This window comes from Eulemur rufifrons, chromosome 29, assembly GCF_041146395.1.
Source record: "Eulemur rufifrons isolate Redbay chromosome 29, OSU_ERuf_1, whole genome shotgun sequence".
NCBI classification, from domain to species: domain Eukaryota; kingdom Metazoa; phylum Chordata; class Mammalia; order Primates; family Lemuridae; genus Eulemur; species Eulemur rufifrons.
In genome coordinates, this window is record NC_091011.1 from 87,497,402 (window position 1) to 87,522,523 (window position 25,122).

Below are 25,122 nucleotides of genomic sequence, written 5' to 3' on the forward strand. Positions count from 1 at the left end.
TAATTGATGAATGACTTCTTCACAGTAAATACTACTCAATTGAGTGAAAAGAAATAAAATTTCATCCTAAAATAATTATGGATTATTTTTTTTTTAAGTGTCTTCAACCATGAGACTGATACAAGTGGATGTTTTGAAAGCATTTATGTATTCTTTCTGGAGTTTCAAGAATTATATCAGTTACTTACATTATTAATTAATCGTCCACACCTGTGAGGGGTAGTGCTTCCTTGGAAACTTCCTAGGCTGGTTTTCCTGTTTGTTTTGGCCTTATGTTGAGTCTGGTCCCAAGGATCAACTTGGTAGAGCTTTAGGTAAAGGAATTTGTTTGAGTAAACTTGTTAACACCACCAAAAAATAAACTGTGTTGCAAAACAAATACCATTGTATTTAGGGTTCTGTAGACCAACAATAGTATAATATTACTTATACAGTAAAAACATAAAATAACCTTTGAAAACAAACTGAGGGAAGGGAGAGAGGGTCTTAAATAAAGGGCAAAGAAGAATTCCTAGCTCAGATAATAGTTTCTTTATTGTGGTTACCAATTCTAATTACTTGTCATGACATGCCCTTTTAATTCTTTGGCCTCTTTGAGCTAAGTAAATTTTCTTCAACCTCCTTTAATCCTTTAGGAACAATTGAGAATCAGCAGTTTTAGGGTATTTGGGAGGAAGGTCCTATATCTGTAAGTGGTGATAATAGAAATCTGTGTATACTGTTTCTGTGCTGTGTAGTCAGCTTTTGGCTATCTTTCCACTGACTTGAAACTCTATCCTTTTCTAGTGGTAGGTTGAAGAAATAGGCATAGATATAAAGAGATATGGTTATGGCAGGGCTGGGACAAATAGGGAGGCTTGTGACCAGGGTATGTTTTCTTCTCCCTTCTGAGACTAAAGTCTTTCTTGGCAATTAGTGTCATGCTTGCCCTGTTTACCAGAGGTGATCAATGAATGTTGGTTATTAGTTCAGTTAACTATTAGCTGGAGGCAGTGGGGTTGTCCAGTTCTAAGAACATCTTGTTTGCTTGTTTTCCAGTTTAGTGTTACAGTGTAATGAAACTGCATTGGCTTGAAACACTGATTATCAGGTTAAGCAAGTACTAGTGACTCAGTAAGTAATATTCTTCTGAGTCACAATGAACTAGTGCCTAAAATAATAGATATAAAGGGGGTTCTTCATTTTAGATGTAGCAAAATTCCAGGGGTTGTTTGTTTGGAAAATACATTTTTATTTTTATAAGAGCTATTTAATGTATAAATTGTGTGATATCAACACCTGCAAAAGTCTAGAATATTTATGAAGTATGACTTTGATTCTACTGCAGGGATTATTTTTGCTAAGGATGCTGAAAAAGAGAGTAATTCAAAATAGGTCTGTCTAGTAGGAAAGATATTCCAATATAATCCTTTGCTTGTCTAGCCTAAGTTCCTTTAGGTTAAATTTTAACATTTGTGAAGTAATTTATACATTCTGTTTTGCTGTCAAAAGTTTGGTTCCAGTTTCTATAATTTGCACATCATTGACTTTCAGCACGATGAGGGAACTGGAGGGTGGAGAATAGAAAGGGAGGTAGGACAGGAGGGCAGGTCAGGGTAGAAGTTTTCCAGGAAGTCCAAAAGGTGAGGAAAAGTAAACTATGGCTAGAAAACTGTACTCTAGTAGCCTCTGTGATGAAGGCGGGAACTGAAATGTGCCTAATAGGAAGTTCTTTGCTGGAGATCTGTTAATGAGTGGAGCAAAGCTGTTGGAACCCTGGCTTTTGGAGAGTAAGAGCGAGCTACTCAGGTTGTGTGTGTGTCAAATACAGGTTTTCCCAAGCTCGTGTCCCTCAGTGGAACTGGGAAACAGAACCATATGAGGAGGAGTCCAAAACTTTGGTATTGAACAGATAATATTTCTTGAATGAGTAGTACATGTACTTAATAAAAACTGAAAAGATGCAAAAGATGATGTGATGAACAGTAAATGTCCCTCCTGCCCCTGGCTCCCAGCTAACCAGTTCTTCCTCCAGACACTGTGTGAATTTCTTGTCCCAGAGAGCTATGTGTATGTAGGCATTTACATATCTCAGAGTTTTTTTTTTTTTGTTCACTGTAAAAGAATGTATAAATACAGATAAACAAAAAGAAGAAAGTAAAAATTAGCTAATCAGCTGTCAGCCCACTGCCAGGCAGGACCACTGAATAGTTTAATGGTTTGATGTGTATCCTTTCAGGACTTTAAAAAAATTTATGTGTAATTACATATGTGCTTTCTTGCTCTTTAAAAAAATTTGTTAATCACCTGAGCAATACATGAATACGTTCATGTTATTAAAAACAAATTCAAATCATGTTAAGCCAAAGTCTTCCTTCATTACTGCCTCCGATTATATTCTTTCCCTACATATAATAACCATGTTTGTCTTCTTGTTGTGTATTCGAGTATTTTATACATATCTATAGATATATATGGCTGTGTTGTGTTTTTCATAAATGAGATTATCCTGTTCCTATGATAGTGAAAAAAAAAATCTTGTTATTTAGATGTTGTCTCCATGGTTACCAGTTAGGTTGAGCACCTTTTCAAATGCTTGGGGAACATTGATACTACCTTTTCTGTGAACTGCCTTAACTCTACATAACATTTGGTAAACTGCTTTTGTTACCGTCTATAATAATAAATACTCTTCTACCACATTGGTTTTAAATGGGTATGTTATAGCTTATTGATGTATACTTTTATTGTTGTGATGCTGTGATCAATTTGATGCTTGGTAAAGATCTTGTTGTTTGTAAGATCATATTTTGGGAGGCATTTTGGTCAGACTAATATTATGATCAAGTAAAGCTTTAACTATTTTGTTTACTTTTATTGATAAGATTCACACTTATTTAACAGCACTAACCATTTTATTGCAATATTGGATTATGGACTCAGAACTATTAACAACAGTCATAATTTCCGGTGGAAACAAACTAGTCACCTTGACTAGACATAGATATTCCTAAATATAATTGCCTGAAAATTATTTGCACTTCTGCATGTGTCTGATTGTGCCCATTACAACAGAACCTATCTGGTTATTTATTAATAGTTTTTCCCAGATAAATCTCATAGGCAGCTAGTTTTGCCTAGACAAAAACTATGTTAGGAGAGCAGAAAAAGATAAGTGTCTTTGTGATTTTAATTAGAAAGCATCCTGGAGAAAAGATTTAAAACTTAGGCTGCTCTGTGAGGGATGGGAGGATTCGGTGAGGAGTAAGAGATTCCCACATAAGGGGAAAGCACCAGGAAAGGCGATCAGGTGTGTTCAGGGGACAGTGGGTAGATAGTTTAAATGAATCAAAGTGTTCACGTTGGAAAATGGTGAGAGAAAAAAGTTGGAAAGGTAGCACTTGGTGAATGGTAGCTATCATCATCATGATCATGATTGGTACTTAAATATATATTTTATGTCCCCAGTAACTGGTGACTTTCTTGCAAATCTCTCTGCATTTTTTTTTCCTTTCTAACTGATCTCCTCCCCAACTGTGTTAATTCCCCGTACAGTAGCCAGAGGATTTTGTTAAACACTAATCTCATCAGTTACCTCCCTATGCTGATCCTTTCAGTGGCTTCCATTAGTTCTTAACTCCACTTGTGCTCATCTGGGTGTCAATGTCTTAGCAAAAAGCCTTGATTAGGTCCTCTGGTTAAAAAGGTCTCCATACAGCCTGTCATTTTCCTTTCTACTGTTTATAGCTACTGTAGCTATTTGTTTAATCTTTCTCCTCTCCTCTCTGTACTTAACTGCTTATGTGTAACTATAAAATGTACAAAGGCTGGCACATGGTGAATGCTCAGTAAATTTGTTGAGATTATCATAAATTCCTTGAGAACAAGGACTTTGCATATTTAAATTCTTATATTTTAATGTATTTCTCTCTATAACATAAGTTCTTAACAGATACTTTTGAATCTAAGTAGTAGTTTGAAGTAAGCTACATAACTTAGTCAAATTATTGGTTAAAGTAAGATAAAGCTAAGAAAATGTAAGAGTATTGCAGAGTCTCTTGGCAGATGATTCAGATTGCTTTCCAAAAGGTTTTGTTGGTATACTCTTATCAGCAGTGTTTGAGCAGTCCTATTTTTGCTCCATCATTCCAAAATTTAATAGTTTGTAATTTGATAGATAAAATTGGTATTTTACCTTAATGTCATTTATTTGATTTATTAATCATTCTCTGTTGAGTTGTAATGCTTCCTTTTTCATCTCAAATCTCAAATCCTTTTTTTTTTTTTTTTTTTGAGACAGAGTCTCACTCTGTTGCCTGGGCTAGAGTGCTGTGGCATCAGCCTAGCTCACAGCAACCTCCAACTCCTGGGCTCAAGCGATCCTCCTGCCTCAGCCTCCCGAGTAGCTGGGACTACAGCCATGTGCCACCATGCCTGGCTAATTTTTTCTATATATTTTTTAGTTGTTTGGCTAATTTCTTTCTATTTTTAGTAGAGATGGGGGTCTCACTCTTGCTGAGGTTAGTCTTGAACTCCTGACCTTAATCGATCCTCCTGCCTCGGCCTCCCAGAGTGCTAGGATTACAGGCATGAGCCACCGTGCCCGGCCTCAAATTCTTATATAGTAGAGTATGTTTCTGAACAATGCTGTATTATATTCCTGCTATATCTGTGTTGACTCCCATAACTTTAAAATATTTAATACGTGACAGGGCTAGTCCTCTTTTTTATATACTTCTTAGATCTCTCCCTCTCTTACTTTTTAGGGTAAGACCGTCCCTCATGTACTTAATTGCTGTGTGTAACTTTTTCACAATAGAAGTACCTCTTCTAATCCTAGAAGTATCTCTTCCCTTCCCTTGACTTCTGATTCTCACCGTAATTCCATAACCAAATGTGAAGGTTTCAGTTTGCAGACCTGGCAAAATGAAAAAATAAAGACAATGTAGCATGTATGTTGCATCTAAGCACACATATATGTTGTGTGTGTATATATACTACATCTGCATATATGCACATGTATGTATGCTGTTTACAGTTGCCAATTGGTGTTAATATTTCTTGAGAAGGATTGTCGTTCTGAGATTATGCCCTCCATGGTTTCATTTAGCAAAATAAAAGCATTGCCACCCTGTGTTAGTCCCTAGAATTGTTTTGAAACTTTCACCTGACTTGTAAAATCTAAAAATATGGGAACTATTACTTCATCTCACACCATAATGCCTCTCTTGGTGGTGATGGTATAATAACGGTGTGGTTTTGTCCACTGAAAAGCATACAGTGGAATCATAGCTTATGTGGGGATGAGGTTTTTTAGCATCAGTATGTAATACAAACATGGTATTTAGTCAATGTTACCTTTGCTTTACTTGTAAAGCAGTGGCACCATGTTGGAGACATCTCTGATAAGTCCAGCATAATCCAGTGCTTGATTTTACCCTCAAGCACTGGGACAAGTCACTGTTTCTTTGCATGGAAACAAGATGAAGCAGTTTGTCTTGAAGGGCCGTGTTGCATACAACTTACCCATCTTTAACCATTAGAATCACACTTTACATTGAGAGGTATGCACTGTGAGAACTGAAACCAAACTAGGTGGTAGAGATTCACATCTTGCACTTTCTGCTTTTTGCAGGCTCACTGTGGCTCATTGGTGGCATATTGGTCGGCAGAATCCTTTGTACTAATTGCTTTCTCTCTTTCTGCCTCTTTGTGAGCATCCTCTTCCCCACTCCAGCACCAAAAACATCATAGGGCAGGGAGGTGTGTTAGAAGATGCTTAGAAAGTTTAGTTAAATTTGGGTGAGTAAACTTAAGTATCTAAAATGAGTCTTGAAGATTAAGCTAACATACCATACTTGTTTTAGTAGTGCCCTGATAATGAGCTTGTACATAACCTTCGAAATACATGTGACGTTTTATACCTGCGATATAATGAGTTCTTTATACTGTAATCAGCTAGAGTCCAGAGGTTCTATAAGATATGACCTGAATGATGAAATCTACACTGTTTTGTTTTGTTGTTGTTTTACTTTTAAAAACCTGTTTATTTAAAAAGAATTATAGGCTAACAAGAAGTTACAAATACAGTACAGAGAAGTTGCTTGTGCCCATCACCCAGCTTCTCCAATGGCGATATCTTACATATTTACAGTTGTCCAAACTAGGAAATTGACATTGGCACAATATAAGTAACTGGACGATAGACCTCAGATTTTACCAGTTTTTGCATGTACTCATATTTCATTTTCTTATATATATGTCTATATGTATAATTCTATGACATTTAAAAGATAATTTTAAGAATAGTTTTAGATTTTCAGAAAAGTTGCTGAGATAATACAGAGTTTCCATATAATCCTCACTCACTTTCCCCTATAGTTAACATCTTATGTTCATACTGTTTATAACATTTATTATAACTAAGGAACTAACACTGGGACATTACTGTTAATGAAACTCCACGCTTTATTTGGATGTTGCTAGTTTTTTTACCCTAATGTCCTTTTTCAGTTCCTGAATCTCATCCAGGATGCTGCATTACATTTGGTTATTATTTCTCCTTATTGCTCATCTGGACTGTGGCACGTTTTCAGATTTTTCTTTGTTTTTGATAATCTTGACAGTTTCGAAGAACACTGGTCACTTACTTTCGTAGTACGTCCTTCAGTTTGGGTTTGTCTGATGTTTTTCTCATGGTTAGGCTGGTGTTACAGGCTTTTGAGAGGAAGACCACAGAGATAAAGTGCAATTTTTATCACATCGTGTCAATGATACATGCTGTCAGCATGACTTATCCCTTTTGATGTGATCACCTGGTGAGGTCATGTTGGCCAGGTTTTCCACTATAAAGTTACTCTGTCCCCACCCCCATCCCCATTCATACTCTACTCTGGAAGCAAGTCACTAAGTGTAACTTATACTCAAGATGGACGGGGGGACTTAAACCCAACCTCCTGGAGGAGGGATTATCTATAAAAATTGTTTGCATTCTTCCAACAGGTCTTTTTAACTTTATGGAAACAGCATGAATACTGAATCAGTCTAACGTATCTGTTCTTTGCAGGGTGGGAAACCCCGTAAACACCGGAAGGATCGGCTACAAGATTTAATTGATATAGGCTTCGGCTATGATGAGACAGATCCATTTATTGATAACTCAGAGGCTGTGAGTAATGTATCTTTAATATAGCAGCAAATTCTTTGTTTGGGATAGTAGAAGTCAAGGGTGAAGTAAGTTAAATAGTTCAGTGAATGTTTTTATGTGTGCTTTTTAAAGCTATGTTAACTGCTTAAAGGTTTTTTTTTTTTAAAAAGAATACTGCAGATTTAAAATTCTGTTATGTTGGGTTGGTCAGTGGTGAGTCATTATTACACTGTCATACTAGACCAAGTTTTAGCAAACTTTTTCTGTAAAGGGCCACATCCACATAGTAAATATTGTAGACTTTGTCCCTTGGGCCATATGTTCTCTGTCACAGCTGCTCAACTCTGCACTGTATTGTGAGAGCAGTCACAGACAATAAGTAAATGAATGAGTATGGCTGTGTCAAAATGAACTTTATTTAAGGACTCTGAAATTTAAATTTCATATAATTTTCATGTGTCACAAAAATATTAATCTTTTAATATTTTTTTCAACCATTTGAAAAATGTGAGATCCCTTCTTAGCTTGCAAGCTCTATGGAAACAAACTGTCAGGTTGGGTTTGGCCGGCACAGTGCACGATTTGCTGACCCTGTGCTCTACCGTTATTTTCAGTGTGCCGTACTCCTTTCCAGTTCCTTTAGGTCTTTAATAGTTGCTCATTTTCAGACATGTAATTAGCATTGATTCTATCATGACCCGTTACCCCAAACTGAGGACAAAAATAAGTTTAATAAAAGGGAAAAAGGAAAAAATTTCTAACCAAATGCTGAAAACCAATGTATTAAACTAATGCCTCTCAATCAGGGATGAAAATCTGGGATGAAAAATATTGGTATACTTGTCTTAACTCAGACTTACTGAATTAGAATTTCTGGAGGTGAAGCCTGTTCAGATTGCTTAAGAGATTTTTGATATTTGTGGGTTTTCTGGTTTTATTTTTGGTGTTTTCCTATTATAAAATTAATATATGTTTATGGTAAAGCAACAATAAAGGACAACATAGTGATGAAGTAGAAAGTAAAGTACCTTAAAGGCCTCACACCCAAGAGGTAAATGCAAATAGGTGTCTTGTGTAGTTGGCCAGAAATTTCCCTGTATATTAAGCCTACAACCTATTATCCTTTTTAAAAATTAACACAAATAAGATTATAGTATCTATCATATTTTAGACATTGCTTTTCTGTTAAAGTACAACATATTTTAATGATATTTACATATTAACACATTGATATATTCCTTATAATGACTGATAGAGAATATAGTTAAATTGCATAATTTATTTAATCTCATTTGATGTACATCTAAATTATTTCCAGTTTTATATGCTTACAAATAATTGGGCATCTGTGTGCATTTAGCATCTTAAGTAAATGTGTATGAAGGATATTTATAGAGTGCAAATATATGGGTAGGATAAATTTCTAGCTGTGGAACTTATTGGTCAAAGAGTATTAGCATCATGAATTTTTATTAACGTTCCCAAACTTGGGCAGGTGTGTTTTGAAATGACTTCCAAGATGAGAACCACACTATCTTGAATATTGATGCCACTGGCTTGAAATTAATCTGGTAGACATCTTTAAAATGTACTTAATTTTTTTTTATTGCTGCCATGCCTAACTACAATGGTGGTATATTGAATGCCAGTCTGTATCACCAGCCTGTTTTGATCAAGCCCTACAGCTTTTCCCCAAGAATCCTCTTTACTCTTATAAAAGGAAGAGGAATTTAGGAGAGCATTTAAGGACTATAGCAGTCTTTGATCACAGCAGATGAATGAGGGCAAGTCATGTTTTGCAGTAGGTAAGGTATATGTTCTTCCATTCTTATCGACAATCTAATCCCTGGGATTATCATGTCCCCTGCAATGTGCAGTGATTACTAGGATACACAGAAAGTGACACTAGGTTACTATTACACTACCCATAAATTAGTATGTCTTTTTCCTGTTGCTACAGTGCTTGCTTGTAAAGTTGATAACAAAGCATATTCAGGTAGGAGAGTGATAGGAAGAACTTTAAGCATGAGACATACTGGATACTTTGTCATACTCCTAAATTATTTCTGGTGTCTTGACATAAACTTGTTTGTCATACCAGGCAGCCTGGTCTGTAGAAGTAACATATTGACGATGTCCTTTGGAGTAGAGAAGCCCTTCCTATTACCAAAAAGGTTGTCAACCAATAAGTTAGGGTGTGGAATGTTTTCAGGAGTCTTGACCTTGATTTGGATCTCAGGGCAGAAGTCCTAGATTCTAGTCCTAACTCCATTTCTGATTTACCATGTGACCAGCAGCTAGTCTTTTAGCATCACCCAGTTTTCTCTGCTATGATTTGCATATTCCCCAGAATTATTTTGAGACTCAAATAAGGTAATGAATGTGAACATGGTGAAAAGCATAAAGCAAGTATAAAACATCAATAGCAGTGTTAGCATTATATGTAGATTTTGATTTATAAATAACCCAAGAAGGAATTCAGCCATATATAAATGGGCATTGCATGTATTCACAGTTAGATAAATAGCTTTTTAAAAATTAATAAACTTTATTTTTTTAGAGATGTTTTAGATTCATAGCAAAATTGAATGGCAAGTGCAGAGTTTCCATGTCCACCCTGCCCCCATGCGTGCACAACCTCCCCTACTATTGATGTCATGTAGCACAGTGGTACATTTGTTATAATTGATAAACTTTCATTGTGACACATCATTATCACCAAAGTCCATAGCTTACATTAGGGTTCACTCTTGGTGTTGTATGAGTTTGGACAAATGTATGATGACATGTGTCCACCATGATAGTATCACGCAGAATAGTTTCACTGCTGTAAATATCCTCTGTGCCCTGCCTATCAGCTCCCCTCCTCCCTCCTAACCCTGGCAGCCACCCATAATTGGATTATGGATCAATTTAGTGAGTGTGACCAGTATTTTTAAAGAAAATAGGAGCTATCATAGTATATCACAAGTAGATTATATAATTTTTATTATGTGTGTGCTGGGTTTTGATGTGTAATGTATTTTCCACTTGGGTTGTGGCAAAGAAAATTTGAAAGCTGCTTTTAGTAAGGATAAATTTTGTAGGTATAAGTTTATAATTAGTTACTGACATATGTAGGACAAGGTAGGTCCCTGTTTTAAAAGAGGAAATTGAACTAAAATATGGGTTGACTTGCAAAATAACTTTAGTATCGTTACCCTAAACATATTATTTGCTTATTTTTATGAGATAATTCAGACATAAAACAATTATGGGCAAACAAAATGATTTTTTGTTCTTTTAGCTGATTGTGTTATCAGTAAGCTTTCAGTGTTGATATATTATTTGATAGAGTGAAAATAATCAGTTTCTAATTAATTTTCAAAATCATATACTACTTACTAAGTATACCTAAAATAAATGCTTTTGAAGATTATTTTTAGTCTCACATGCTGCCAAATTGTAAAAGGACTAAAAATGTTTTTATTTATTATTAATAATATGAAGCATGAGTAACACTTTTTTATTTAGGTTGTCCCTTTAAAATATTACTAGAACTTTGTGAAGTAATGTCCGTGTTTTACGACCCCTGAAAAACTGATGTTAAGTGATTTGCCCTAGGTCACAAGAGCTAGTCATTGGCAGTGGATCTAAATCCAGGCCTTCTGATTCTCCAGTTCAGTGTCCATTGCCTCATAACGCATTCTTAAAAGGCTAAATTAAATATTCATGAAGAGTTTATTCACCAGAAGGGTGTTCTGATAGGGAAAGCTGAACAAAATATTGCCTGGGAAGATAGACTTTGACCACTTCAAAATTGCCCTGTATACTGGGTGATGAATGGTTCCCATGCGAAGAAGCTGCTTGGTGTGTTGGATGGGTTGGAGGCAGCCAGTAACTTTGCCATAAACATATAAAATTGCTTTGGTAAGCTACTTACCTGGTTTTCACTTATAAAATGGGAATGATATTTGCCTTTCTTACCTTACAAAGGTATCATGAGGACCAAATGAAATAACTTATATGGAGAAGCATTGAGAATTATAAAGCATTGTGCAAGTACATGTAAGCAAAGAGTACAGGTGTATTTTTCTTAATCACAGTTAAACATTTTCAAAATAATTACTACAAAGTCTTTTCACTTTTAATCCTTCACTCCTTACATCACTCCTTTACTTGCAGATTGTATTGGCCGTTTTCTGTGAGGTCTTACCTGTAGATCTTTATAGTAGTGTATCAAGTAGAACAATAAGAAAATAGTTCATTTTTTTTCTTTTTTTCCTTTACTCATTTTATTTCTTTTTAATTCAGTATGATTAAACCGGATGCTCTGTCCTATTCCATTCTCCATATAATTAAAAAGAATACAGGTTAAAATCACAACTTTTGTATGTAGCCATAATATTCTTACAGTGACTAGTAAGATATGTGTAAGACATTCCTCACCCATGGCAAAGAATTTTCCTTCAAAATCTGACTTTCTGAAATGATCTGGACAGCTAAATATATATATAGAAAAAAAATTAGCTGGGCATGGTGGTGCATGCTTGTAGTTCCAGCTACTTGGGAGGCTGAGGCAAGGAGGATTGCTTAAGCCCAGGAGTTTGAGGTTGCTGTGAGCTAGGCTGACGCCATGGCACTCTAGTGCGGGAAACAGAGCAAGACTCTGTCTCAAAAAAAAAAAAAAGTCTTAAAGACTTTCTTAAAGACTAGATTATATGAAGAACCTCAAAAGTAGAGTTCTGGGGGCCCCAGGTAGTAGATACTTCTCAGCTGTTAGATAAGTAGTTCCTTTTTTCTTTCCCCCTTTGATCACCTTCATTTGGTTAAGATTGACCTTCATTTAATGTTTGTTTTTTGTCCATCTTCATCAGGTGAGATGATAATAATAATAAACCTTAAAATCCAGACTTTGGGGACATAAATCTGATTTAGATAATTTGTGTCCCTTGCTCCAAGCAAAGTGCCTGGCTCATTCTAGGTCCTCAAGTATATGCTTACCAAACTGGGCATTTGTTTTTCTGCTTCTCTTTAAAATACATGTGCTATTTTTCTTTTAAATGTTAAAAAAATTTTCTCCACTTAAAAGCATAGAGCTAAGACAGAAAAAATAGTTTTATTATTCTTTATAATCTCCTTATGAATAAAATTTCATATTGATGTTGTGGGAAATGAAATTTGCTCCTTATCGAGACACTTAGTCATCTGTTTTAACTTTTTTAAATTTCTCATCAGACCCACTCATCATTAAGAATAGTAGTAGTGGGCTGGATGTGGTGGGTCACACCTGTAATCCTAGCACTCTGGGAGGCTCAGGCAGGAGGATTGCTTGAGCTCAGAAGTTTGAGACTAGCCTGAGTAAGAATGAGACCCCATCTCTACCAAAAAGAAAGGAGGAAGAAAAAAAAAAAAAAAAAACCCAGCAGGGCATTGCAACATGCGCCTGTAGTCCTAGCTACCGGCGAGGCTGAGGCAGAAGGATCACTTAGAGGCCAGGAGTTGGAGGTTGCAGTGAGTTACAGTGATGCCACTGCACTCTACCCAGGGAGGCTGAGTGAAACTCTGTCTCAACAACAACAACAACAACAACAACAACAACAAAAAAAAGACAGCTGAACACCCCTACTCATAAGTCCCCACCCCTTCAAAAAATGAAAAAAAAAAAAAAATGGTAGTCGGAAGGAAAAAAAAGTAATAGTAGCCATAATCCTTAAATTTTTCTTAGCAGTTGATATATTTAGAATTTGCTTTATTACTACAGAAGTTTTTTTCTTATATATACTGAATGATCAGAGCTAATTTTTATTTCAGGTGTTAACTTTTTCTAAATTTATTTCACAAATATCCTCATTGTAGTCAGTTTTGCAGTTAGGATTTAAGGAAGATGCTGCAACGGTGAATGAATTTTTTTGGCATTTATAGAGTTAAAGACAGTAGGGTATAGCTGAAAATTTTTTTTTAATCTAGTATGATGAATTAGTTCCTGCTTCTCTGACAACAAAATATGGAGGCTTTTATATCAACACTGGCACTCTACAGTTTCGCCAAGCTTCAGATACTGAAGAAGAAGATATTGCAGACAACCAAAAGCACAAGCCACCTAAAGTGAGTTTATCTGACATTGCAATGAGAACATTCAATTAATAGTATATATTTTTTGAATGTTAACTTGTGCCACAACTGTGAATGTAAAGAAAAGTAAAATACAAACCATTGTTTATTGAATCTATGGTTAATTATATATTTTAAACTTATGTAGATATGGAAAAATTGGTATTTATATCATAGTAGAATTATATTTTCTTTAAAAACTTCTCTCTACCTATGTGGTTTAATAATCTGTTTCTGGTATAAAATTAAGTTTCTGGAATAGGTTAAGATTTACTATAGAAAATGATTTTTAATAGCTGTTACCTTTCCTAAGATGTAATTTATAACTAATTCTATAGAGTTTGCATGTACCATATTTGGGAAAGGAATAGTGTCCTTAGATAAATGTTTCTTGACGTGTGGTCCAAAGACTGACTTGTACCAGAATTACTAAAATTCCTGTTAAAAATGCAAATTATTCTCATTAGACTTGGGAAGTTTTTAAAAAATAATAAATAAATGCAAATTATAAGGCCTACCTCAGATAACTGAATCAAAACTAGAGGTAAGAGTGTTTGTGGACCCCAAGAATCTGCATTTTTAACAAGCAATTCTAATGCACATTGACATTGAGAAAAATGGATCCAATTGCTAACATCAAAGAGTAAAGCATTGATACTTAGATAAACGATGCATTCTTTTATCATTTTGCAGATCCCCAAAATAAAAGAAGATGATATTGAGATGAAGAAGCGGAAGCGGAAAGAGGAAGGGGAAAAGGAGAAGAAGCCAAGGAAAAAAGTACCCAAACAACTGGGGTACGTTAAATTAAACCTAATAAGGGAACTAGTGTCACGGTGTGACTGTCTCTCCTTTTAGAAAGATATATTCACCATTAATTAATTCAACTTAGCTGGGTCTAATTTAATATGCTATTTATGAATATTAGTAACTATTAACTTGTATTGTAATAATATTGTAGTATTTGTTAGTAAGCAGAAGGCTTTGTCACCTTAGAGACTCATGGTGTTTTAGATCAAATTTATGGATTGGTTCATTAAGTATTTTGTTTATTTCAACTTTTTACCAGTAAGAACCAGTTTGAAAAGATATTACTGAAAAAACTTTTAATTTTTTTGGTACTAAAACTAGGCTTGGCTGCTTGGGGATTGAGGAATAGCCTATACATAAACAGTTTATGGCTGTTGTAATATAAAAAATTTCATTGATTTTATTTAGCTATTCTTAACACTTGTGACATTAGATAATGGTAGTGCTGCTAGAAACCAAGTAAAATTTCTCAAAAGCCTATGTCAGAAAAATAAAATATTTGTACCATACAATCAAAAATTACCAATTGCCTCTACTTCTAGGGCTTTTTTCACAGAGCTAAGGGAAGGACACTTGTGAGAGGCTAGGTTTTCCTCCTCTCCTTAACAGAGAGGTATATTTGAATTTGGGGCTATCAGTATCCAGAAAGTTGATGTAGGGAGGTATTTCTCCCCTCCAAAACATAGGATTACAGCCATTAATCATGACCTTGAGTCATTAAGAAATCATTTAAAAAAAAAAGGTGTTTATCACTAATAGTTTTCTTAAATGTTCATTATTTACAGGTAAACTTTTTTGGAAACATAGGCTACAAATAATGCCTTTTATTGAATTTATTAAGTACCTGTTTTTTACAGCACTGTTGTAGGTTTTGTGTATATAACAAAGACTGAAATACCTACCTTCAAGGTATTAATGATCTTTTAGATTCTGTAGTTCACCTAGAAGCATAGGCCATAGGATTTAGAAAAGATTTTTTCGAGGGAAGTGATAGCTAAACTGAGATCTTCCCCATAGTTCCTGTAGGGAGGTTATCACCGGAAGTTATACATACCTGTCTGATTTTCTAACACGGCTGTTTCTAGAATGGAAAGTGAAAAATAATCAGAAGGCATTAGCAGACAGATTAGGGTCTAGGAAGACTACATGGTAGTAAGTAAAGGCTCACAGATAAAGACAGTGGATTTTGTATTTCTTTGGCAGTTTGTAGCACAAGCCAATTTGAAGATGTTTGATGTGAACTTGGTTGGTTGTTAGGCAACTCTAATTTCAGCTAAAGTGCTGAGAATCATTTAAAAAAAATGAAATCACACAGCCTATTTGATCGCTTTTTTCTTCACAGAGTTGTGGCTCTAAATTCACACAAGTCTGAAAAAAAGAAGAAACGTTATAAAGATTCTCTTATAGCTGCCATGATACGAAAATTTCAGAAAGAGAAGGATGCATTAAAGAAGGAATCTAACCTTAAAATCCCAGTGACCTTATCAACCTCCTCTCTGAATAAACCCCCCTGTGCTGCTGCAGCACTCGGGAATGACGTCCAGGACCTAAATCTTAACAGCGCTGATCCAGACCTTCCCATTTTTGTTAGCACAAATGAACATGAACTATTTCAGGAAGCTGAAAATGCCCTAGAGATGCTAGATGATTTCGACTTGGACAGATTACTGGATGCTGCTTCTGATGGTAGCCCCCTATCTGAATCAGGGGGAGAAAATGGAAACACCACCCAGCCAATCTACACCTCTCAGGTTATGCCCAAGGTGGTACCTACACTCCCAGAGGGTCTACCTGTACTTCTTGAGAAACGTATCGAAGACCTCCGTGTAGTAAGTGTAATAATTCTCTTGATTTTTATTTGCTCTACAAATATAACAATAAGTGCTTTTCTTTTAAAGACAAAAATAACCCACAATCTTTCTAACAACTTCTTATTTTTCATATTTCCTTTTAGGCATTGGCTGTTTACCTTATCAGTATTTTTCTGCATAGGTTTCATAGATTCAATTTTTATAAGCTACATAGTAACATAAAGAAAATAGAGTGAAGAAAGGAATACAGTAACATTGCAGAGGTGTACCTAAACTTGGTCCAAACTATGTTGACATCTAGTTATTTTATATAATATTTTTCCAGCTAATCAGCTTCAGTAAGCATGCATTGTGTTCCTACTGGGGCAAACAAAAATTGAGCTTTGTAGCTTGCTGAAATAGATTACTTTCCAGATTGATTTAGATTCATAATCTTCATTTGTTTAACTAACTGCAAGTCTAGTTATATATCTCACATATTTTGTCTTAAAATGTGCCAAGCCTTGCTTAAATTGTCCTTCTTTTGATTACTTAAACATGTTTGAACCTATTCCATATTTTAGTCATTTTGGGTTTTCCCCTCACCCCATTATTAAAGTAATACAGGCTGGGCACAGTGACTCATGTCTATAATCCCAGCACTTTGGAAAAACCTAGGCAGGAGGATCACTTGGGCCGGGAGTTCGAGACCAGCCTGGACAACATAGCCAGACTCTGTCTCTACAGAAACTTTTTAAAGATTAGCCAGACATGGTGGTGCATGCTTATAGCCCCAGCTACTCAGGAGGCTGAGGCAAGAGGATTGATCGCTTGAGCCCAGGAGTTTGAGGTTATAGTGAGTTATGATTGGGCCACTGCACTCCAGTCTGGCCAGCAGAGTGGGACCTTGTCTCTAAATTAATAAATAAATGAATGAATGTTAATGGGATTATAATGTATGGACTTATTCTACAACCTGCTTTTTTTCTCCTAGGATTTCTCTATTTAAATCACATTTTAAAATTTATTAATCTCTATATTATATTTATTTCGCAAACTGTTTCTGAATTTTAAATATCTGATTAGGGGAACAAGATATTTATTTCATTTTTCCAACAACTGGCTCTTGGATTTTATTTATCAATTCTGTTCCTTTTTTTTTTGAGACGGAGTCTCACTCTATTGCCCAAGCTAGAATGCCGTGGCGTCAGCCTAGCTCACAGCAACCTCAAACTCCTGGGCTCAAGCAATCCAACTGCCTCAGCCTTCCGAGTAGCTGGGACTACAGGCATGCGCCACCATGCCCAGCTAATTTTTTCTACATATATATTTTTAGCTGTCCATATAATTTCTTTCTATTTTTAGTAGAGACGGGGTCTCACTCTTGCTCAGGCTGATCTCGAACTCTTGAGCTCTAACGATCCACCCGCCTCGGCCTCCCAGAGTGCTAGGATTATAGGTGTGAGCCACCGCACCCGGCCCTTGTTCTTTTTTCTATTTTTTGTTCTTTAGTGTTTCTTCTGAGGTCTTGACTTACTAGTTAGATCCTTTATGTTTTTACTTATTTTAATCTACTTCATCCATCCGGGAGTTAGAGAAGTGTGTTAAAATATCTCATTGCCATTGTTTCTTTTGGTTATAACTTGTCTCTACCATAGTTTTTGCTGTTTATTTCTATGCTGGTTATTTGGTTCATGGGATTCTTGATGACTATCTTCATTATGATGATTATCATTTTTGTCCTATTAATGCTTTCACCTTAATTTTAATTTTGTCTGATTTTACTGTAGACTATTTTCTCTTTGTTTATTTTAGCATGGTAGAACTTTTCCCATCATTTGCATTTACTCTGTCACTCAGGCTGGAGTGCATTGGTGTGATAATAGCTCACTGTAGCCTAGAACTCCTGGCCTCAAGCTGTCCTCCTGCCTAAGCCTTCCAAAGTGCTGGGATTACAGACAAGAGCCACTGTGCCTGGCCTGTCTTCAGTCTTTTTGAGTTCCCTTATTTTAGCTCTTTTACTTATAGATAGCATAGAAATGAAAATTTGTTTATTGACGTAATCTGAGGTTTTTTTCTCTTAACAAAAGATTTTATCTGACCTTCAGTTGTTAGAATTGGTCTTTATTGCATTTTCTTTTATATTCTGTTTTATTGTTCCCTTCTCCTTCTTTGTTGTCATTCTTTTACTATTTTCTGTGCTTGTTTTTTGAAAAGTATGCAATCTATTTGTAGGTTTGTTAATCAAATAGGTTTCTTATTTAATCTTTTCCACTTTATGTGTGAAGTATATGTATTATTTCCTTTTTATGGGTAAGAGACTTAAGTTTACATAGGTTAAATAACTTGACCAAGGCCACACAGCTAGTAAGTGATGGAGCCAGAATTTAAACACCAGGATTCGCTTGACTTCAGAGTACATGCTTTCTGCTATCCCATGTTGCCCCATCTCTAAAACCCTTGTTTCTTCTAGGTTTTAAAAAGTGCTGGTGATGTGATTCAGGTTTTTCAAGATGTAATTATTAATATTAATAATAATAGCTATTTTTATTAGGCAAAAACCAATCCTATGTATTGGGTGCAGTGCTGCTGTGTCCCACCACTTCCCAAGGCTCCATTCACCTCTCAGGAGACAGTGGCCCTGACTGGGTTTGATAGATTTTATGTACTACATAGTCTGATCCTCCCAACAATTATTGAGTAGGTAGTATTTCTCCCATTTAACAGATGAGGAAACTAGGTTCAAAAGGTTAAATGATTTGCCCGAGACCACGTAATTTTTAAGTGGCGGAGCCAAGATTTAAAGTCAGGACCGTCAGTCCCTGTAGCTGATATTCTGCAGTATTCTATGTTCATGCTCACTTCCTAAACAAAAATTGGTTAGTGATGAATGTGTTTCAATCTTCTAAGGCTCTGTCATGTCTCATATCAAAAAATGTCATCTTTCTGTTTAGTAGTTATGCCAGGATTTATACAGTTTCTTCCCAACCCCTTAGTAAGAAATTATCAAAAATAAGATTCATTTTACTTACTGATACCTGTGAATTCTCCATATTTTTCTTTGAAATATGAGATGGTACATTTTCTTCAGGAAATGAGATTTCATCTTCAGCAAAAATGCTCATGTCTGTCTGATAAGCTGTTTCTTGCTGCTCTTTTCTTACTTTGCTGCATTCTTCCATTGTTCAACCTCTTGACTTTTTTTGATTCCCTTTCTTAAAGTTTAGTTTTAATTCTAGCGTTATTCCTATATTTCTGCCCCCTGCCCGCATGCCCAATCTTTATCCTGTCTAAGAAGCACATCTCAAAAATTTGCTGCTGCTGCTTAGCTTTGGGGGGAAAAAATTGCTTCTACTTGTAGCATGTAAAATTGTCAAATAACTTGGTAGATTGACAGAGTCAGCATATGGCTTGCTCAGGTTATTGGATCAGGTCTCTCCACGGTAAATTTTGCCCTAACTGATTATGTAGACTATCTTGACTTACAAACTTTGTTTTTGGTCATTTGGTTAAGGTAGGAAACATAGTGATGGAAATATTATCCTTAAGCTTATTTAATTAATTTGTGCTTATCCTTTGATAATAACCTTAGTTAATTTTTTCATTGTTACTAATTACGTAGAACCCAGACTGGCTGTAGTAAGCCAGTGTCTTTGTGCTGGGTGGCAGTTTTGCACAGTTGAAGTCAGAAAGCTGCTGGTCTGAATCCTGGATCCCACCGTACATTAGCAGTGTGATTTGGGGGCATATCATGTAATCTCTCTAAAGTTGAGGTTCTTTGTTTATAAGATGAGGGCTATAATACCAATTTCTGTTATGAGATTAAACATGGTGATAATTATATAGTGTATAATAAAATGTCAGACATATTGTAGACAATCAGTAATGTCTGTAGAAAATGAGACATCTGCTTTCTGTTATCTTGGAGCTCATAGCAAGATTTAATAAACTTATGGATAGTAAAAATATACAGGACACCCAAAGCACTAAAAAGTCTTATGCGTATCCTTTTGTGAATTTAGGAAAATTGAGATAAATACAGATATTATATGTATGTATCAAATATGAAAGAAAGGTATATATGCTACATTTTGTTTTAACTACTTTGTGCTAGATACTAAGCTGGGTACCAAGGATACAAAGCTAAGTAAATCATAGCTCTTCAAGGAGCTTATTCTTTAGTAAACAGACATGGAAACAAATAATATCTTGTTTTTTAAACTGCGGGTTGTGATCCATCAATGGGTTGTGAAATTACGTTAGTATCATTAGGTAAAAACCATTTTTAAAAAATGAAATAAAATAGATACATGTACCAGTACATCAAAAGTGAACCCAATAAGTATTGTATGACGTTTTTATTTATATGCATACACATTTGTGACTACTGGATGACTAAATCTGATTTTCCATAACTAGGTCATACAAAAATTTAAGGTTATAAAGTTCGAAATGTCATCAAAAATTCTTATTTATAAGTATTTTTACTCAAAGGAAATATGTCTTTTCTTTATTCACTATGGGCTTTTGGTCAGTATTGTAGGCATCATGAAGAGAAGATTATTACTTAATTTTCAGTTTCATACTTTTTATGATCTGTGGTAATGATTGAAACTATTAAAAATAGGTAGTACTAATTTATTATTCACATTGCTGCTTTTTAAATACTGTTTTTCCCTTCACCAAATCATCAGTTAAATTGCCTTTTAAAAAATCCTTTATTTCAACAGTGGTACCATCAGTTCCATCTTACTTCACTTATTCACTACATGTTTGGCTTTTAGCTTCCTCCTTGGGGGTTACCAACTCTACAAATTTTTTGGTTGACGGTGTGTAATGTTATTCCCCCCTCCATATATAGCCTTTTGCCTCCAAACACACATTTTAGCTGGATTGTTGACTATATTCTGGTCAGCAATCCTGATGGAGTACAGTGAACCCTATTTTTAATTATGTCAGTGACTCCGTAACTTAAGAATGTGGTCATAGAATCTATGTTCTTGTTAGATACATTACCAAATTGTTTTGTCTACTCGTAGAAGTCTGCAACTTCAACTTGGATTGATCACATGATTGGACTTCACATTTCTTTGATGTATACTATTTTTTGATACATATTATGTACATATTTTGGGAGTGCATGTAATAATATTATGTATCCATATAATCAAATCAGACTAAGTGGGAATATCCGTCACCTAAAATATTTATCTTTACTCTGAATTACTATCTTACAGCTATTTTGAAATTTACAGTTGATTAATGCCAACTGTAGTTACCCTACTGTGCCCTATACTAATTCTAAAAGTCTTTTCTATTTAATTCTAAAGAACTTTAACCTTTATGGGAATTGATCTTTTGTTTTTTCGTATTCTTAGGGTCATATGAATTTTTAAAATATCTGTAGTAGGCCTCCAAAAGATATCCATATTCTAATCCCTGAAATCTGTGAATGTTATTTTATATGGCAAAAGGGGAGTGGAATCTTTGCATATGTGATTAAGTTAAGGATCTAGAGATGGGAGTGTTATCCTAGATCCCATGGGTCTTAAATGCAATCACACGTATCCTTAGAAGAGGGAGGTGGAGGAGATTTTATACACACAGAGGAGAAGGCCAGGTGAAGGGATTGTGCAGAGAGATTTGAAGATGTTGGCCTTGAAGACTGCAGAGCTACAGCTACAACCAAGAAATGCCAGCAGCCACTAGAAGGTAGAAGAGGCAAGGAATGAGTTGTTCCCTGGAGTTTCTGGAGGGAACGCAGCCCTGTTGACACTTTGATTTCAGCTCAGTGATACTGATTTTGGACCTTAGACTGTGAGAGGATAAATTTCTATTGTTTTAAGCCACCAGGTTTGTGGTAATTCGTTACAGCAGCTGTGAGAAGCTTACACAATATCCAGTTGAATTTGGATCTCTCAAATAGCTTTGTCTGCCTGTTGATCACAACTCATGTGATATCCTACCAATATAAAATTCTTTGGTTTTTTTCATTAGATATTCATCTCAAAGTATAATAATCACTTGTTGCAGAAGGGTGTGGTGGTACGTGCCTGTAATTTCAGCTACATGGGAGGATCACTTGAGCCCAGGAGTTTGAGACCAATGTAGCAAGACCTCCTCTCAAAGAAAAAAAATAGTTGTTTATTGAAGGTGATGACAGTCTTTCTTATGTTTCTCCAGGCTGCCAAACTTTTTGATGAAGAAGGAAGGAAAAAATTCTTTACACAGGATATGAATAATATTCTTCTGGAGTAAGTAATTTTCTTTTTTTACTAAAAAAAATCTTAAGAATGATTTATTTTAAAATGTAGTAGGCCTTTGAGATACAGATGCTGTATTAGCTCTTCCTTTCAGCCTTACAGCATATATGATTGACGTTAGTTTCTCAGCAGAATTATGCTTCTCAGTGTATTGGTTCTCCTGGATCACTAGATTTGGCTTGATTTTCCATCTGCTTTTCATTACATATACTTGGGGAAAATAATTCCATTGATATCTAGTGGGGTTAATTATAATTCATAAAAACTTTTCTAGCCAAGTGGAAAGAGTGGTTTTTTAAAGAAGTCAGGGTTGTGAGGTATGATGGAGGTAATGTGGAGAAGACAAAAGAAGTTAGACTGGGAATGACAAAATGAGTGCTGATATATGATATAGATTGTGTTTAAATTAACAATTGTATTTAACTTAGCCATAATTTCATACTCTTCGAGTTTGATATTAATGAAGCTATAGGTTCTAAGATTGTGGTCAAATAAACTGTACTTGTAAACCTACTGGCTTGTAGATTTTAACCATTGGTTACAGGAATCACATATATAATTGGCTACAGAACTGGGCAAAAAAGTGCTTACAAGGAAAGCAGCAAATTTTGTTCCTTTCTGATGAAAATAATGTATGCCTGCTCTTGGTGGTTTAGTAGCATCATATAGAAAGACGCAGGAGAGCAATATTTCTAACACTATGATTCCTGACTTTTAAATAGATAATGTACATAGTTTCTCATGAGATATGAAGAAAGACTGATTGGTTCACTGGTCTTGATAACTGTTGTAATTAATTGCAATCTCTATTATCCTGGAGTACTTAAACGTAAACTCAGAAAACATATAACCTAGTGTGCTGCTAGTATGGTGGCAGAGACGTTTCTCATTCCTGTTCTTATTTATTTTAGCCAGGAATTTTCAGATTCAGTCTGTATGCCTGGAAGCCAGGCAAATGCTTCCTGGCTGTGCCACCTCCTTTTTAAAAACACCAGACTCAATGAACAGTGTAGCCATCATTGATCAGAGCTGTCCCAGATTCTATAATCAGGGATCTGACCAGCTCTTCTTTTTCTTCCCACGTGAGAGCCCTGAGTGTACTAGATCGGCTCCTTCTCTTGTGACTGAGACTGTTATCTTTTATTTTACTCTTCTGTAAGAGGGAACAACTATTTCTCCCCTGGGAGAGTCAAAAGACTATCATTGGGACATAGCATCTCAAATAAGCAGAATACAGCATTTCATTAATAGGCTTCTTTGTTCGTTCCTCTCATGTCTATCTTAAATCTTCTAGTTTTTTGGAGCCCATCTACTTTTTATTTCACAGAGGGTGTGCCTCCAGTTCCACAAGCCCCAGTGTTCAGAGTTGAATTTTTTCCCTTTTAGTCACTTTATTATTACCCCGGCCTCTTTTTCCACTTTCCTACACAAACATGCACTATTTTTCTGGACTGAGTTGCTCTTCTAAGGGCATATGGAACATAGTTATTTGGGATAGGAATTCCTATGAAGTTATCCAGGTGTATTGGCTCTGCCTCACCATTGCTTCCTTATGCTAGGGGAAAAAAGAGATCAATTTGCTGGAATAGGGGAACTCTGTTTCTTTTTGCTTAATTGAATTTTGACCTGGATCAACAATATACAACATGCTGATTTGATTTCGTTCCATGTTACCTGAAGCAAACATTGCTAACAAGTTGTGACACTCTTTGCCTGTGATCTTGATTCAGCCTGTCAGTTCTGCCTAACAAATTGCTCTAGACAGGTACTACTGGTAGTCTGGAGCTGGTACTGGACACTTGCAGTGAGACCTGGTTGCCATCTCTTTGTCAGATGTTCCTTTAAGGAACTTGTGAATGAGTAGTGACTTGAATCTCAATATAAAGGGACTTATCAATTGTATTCTCATCAGAGAGTCAGCTCTTCCTATAGCTGAGTTAACCTTTTTGGAAACCACTGACTTTTATAAGTAGGTCGTTGTGTCAGTCTGTGCTTACCTTAATCTCTTAGTACTTGGAGTTTATATTTTATTTTTAAACTCAACTAATTTTTAATAATAGAGCAAGCCTAAAAGGCCTACTACCTAGAGTCTAGACTTTTAATAAAGATTTAACCACATACTGGTATCTAACCAAATGTTTATACACAGAACCTCATGACCATAGTGATTGTTTTGCATTTGACCCTCTGATTCTTATAGTTCTTAAGCTTCTTGCCATTCTTTATTATCTGTCTGGCTTCTCTAATACTAAGAATTTTCTATTACCAATTCCAGGGAGAATAATTTTTCCATATTTCTTTTTTTTTTTCCTGAAATTGCAGAGTATCCTAGAAGTTATGGATACATTTGATATAATAGGATTTCTTTTTGTCCCAAAAAGCTATTTATTGAAATTTCAGATGCATCGTTCATTTATGAGAAGTACTTAAGTCTGTCTGTACCTTCTCCTATAATAGAATGTGATGATTTAGACAGAGATTGTTGCTGAGAGCCCCAATTCGGTCTTGACCTTCAAATTAACATCTCTTCTCATCTTTCTACAGTAGCAGCTGCCAGGTATAATGTCTTCCATGTTGGGAGACACCTCAGTTATTTATTATTAGGTGTGTCCTGCTGAAAATATGATGGCTGTTACAAACTGTTTTCCTCTTTTAAAAAAAAAAAAAATAGCTATTAAGCTAAATACACATTGAACAACTTGTTTTCTGTCTCAAAAGTCTAATTTTTAAGTGGAAATGGGAACTAGAGAACTAGAATGAATTGAACAAACTATTAAATACTGTATATAGTTTGTGCAGTACAGACACAATAAAAGAAATGAAGATGGGTCAGATAACTTGTATATATAGCTAGAGGGGAAACTCTTCTGAATCTTTATTTTTTTCAAACACTTCTAAGGAAAAGAATACTCTAGGAACTCAGTGAAACTGTGACATGCTCAAGTAACAGTTGCGGTGGGGAGAGAGGAGTAGTATAATATTTCTTTGAGGAAATAAGCTTTTGGTTAATAATGGATTTTTTAGGCCTCACCCAAAAATT

At 35.4% G+C, this 25,122-nt stretch overlaps 1 protein-coding gene across 1 annotated transcript in view; it reads left to right on the forward strand.

Moving 5' to 3' along the window:
• Window positions 1–25,122, forward strand: part of UBN2 (ubinuclein 2) — a 60,560-nt gene that overhangs the window by 9,556 nt on the left and 25,882 nt on the right. Inside the window, exons 3-7 of the mRNA XM_069461504.1 lie at window positions 7,046–7,147; window positions 13,076–13,213; window positions 13,913–14,016; window positions 15,372–15,858; window positions 22,003–22,073. Of these exons, the coding sequence (XP_069317605.1) occupies window positions 7,046–7,147; window positions 13,076–13,213; window positions 13,913–14,016; window positions 15,372–15,858; window positions 22,003–22,073 (902 nt within the window). The remainder of the gene's footprint in view (window positions 1–7,045; window positions 7,148–13,075; window positions 13,214–13,912; window positions 14,017–15,371; window positions 15,859–22,002; window positions 22,074–25,122) is intronic.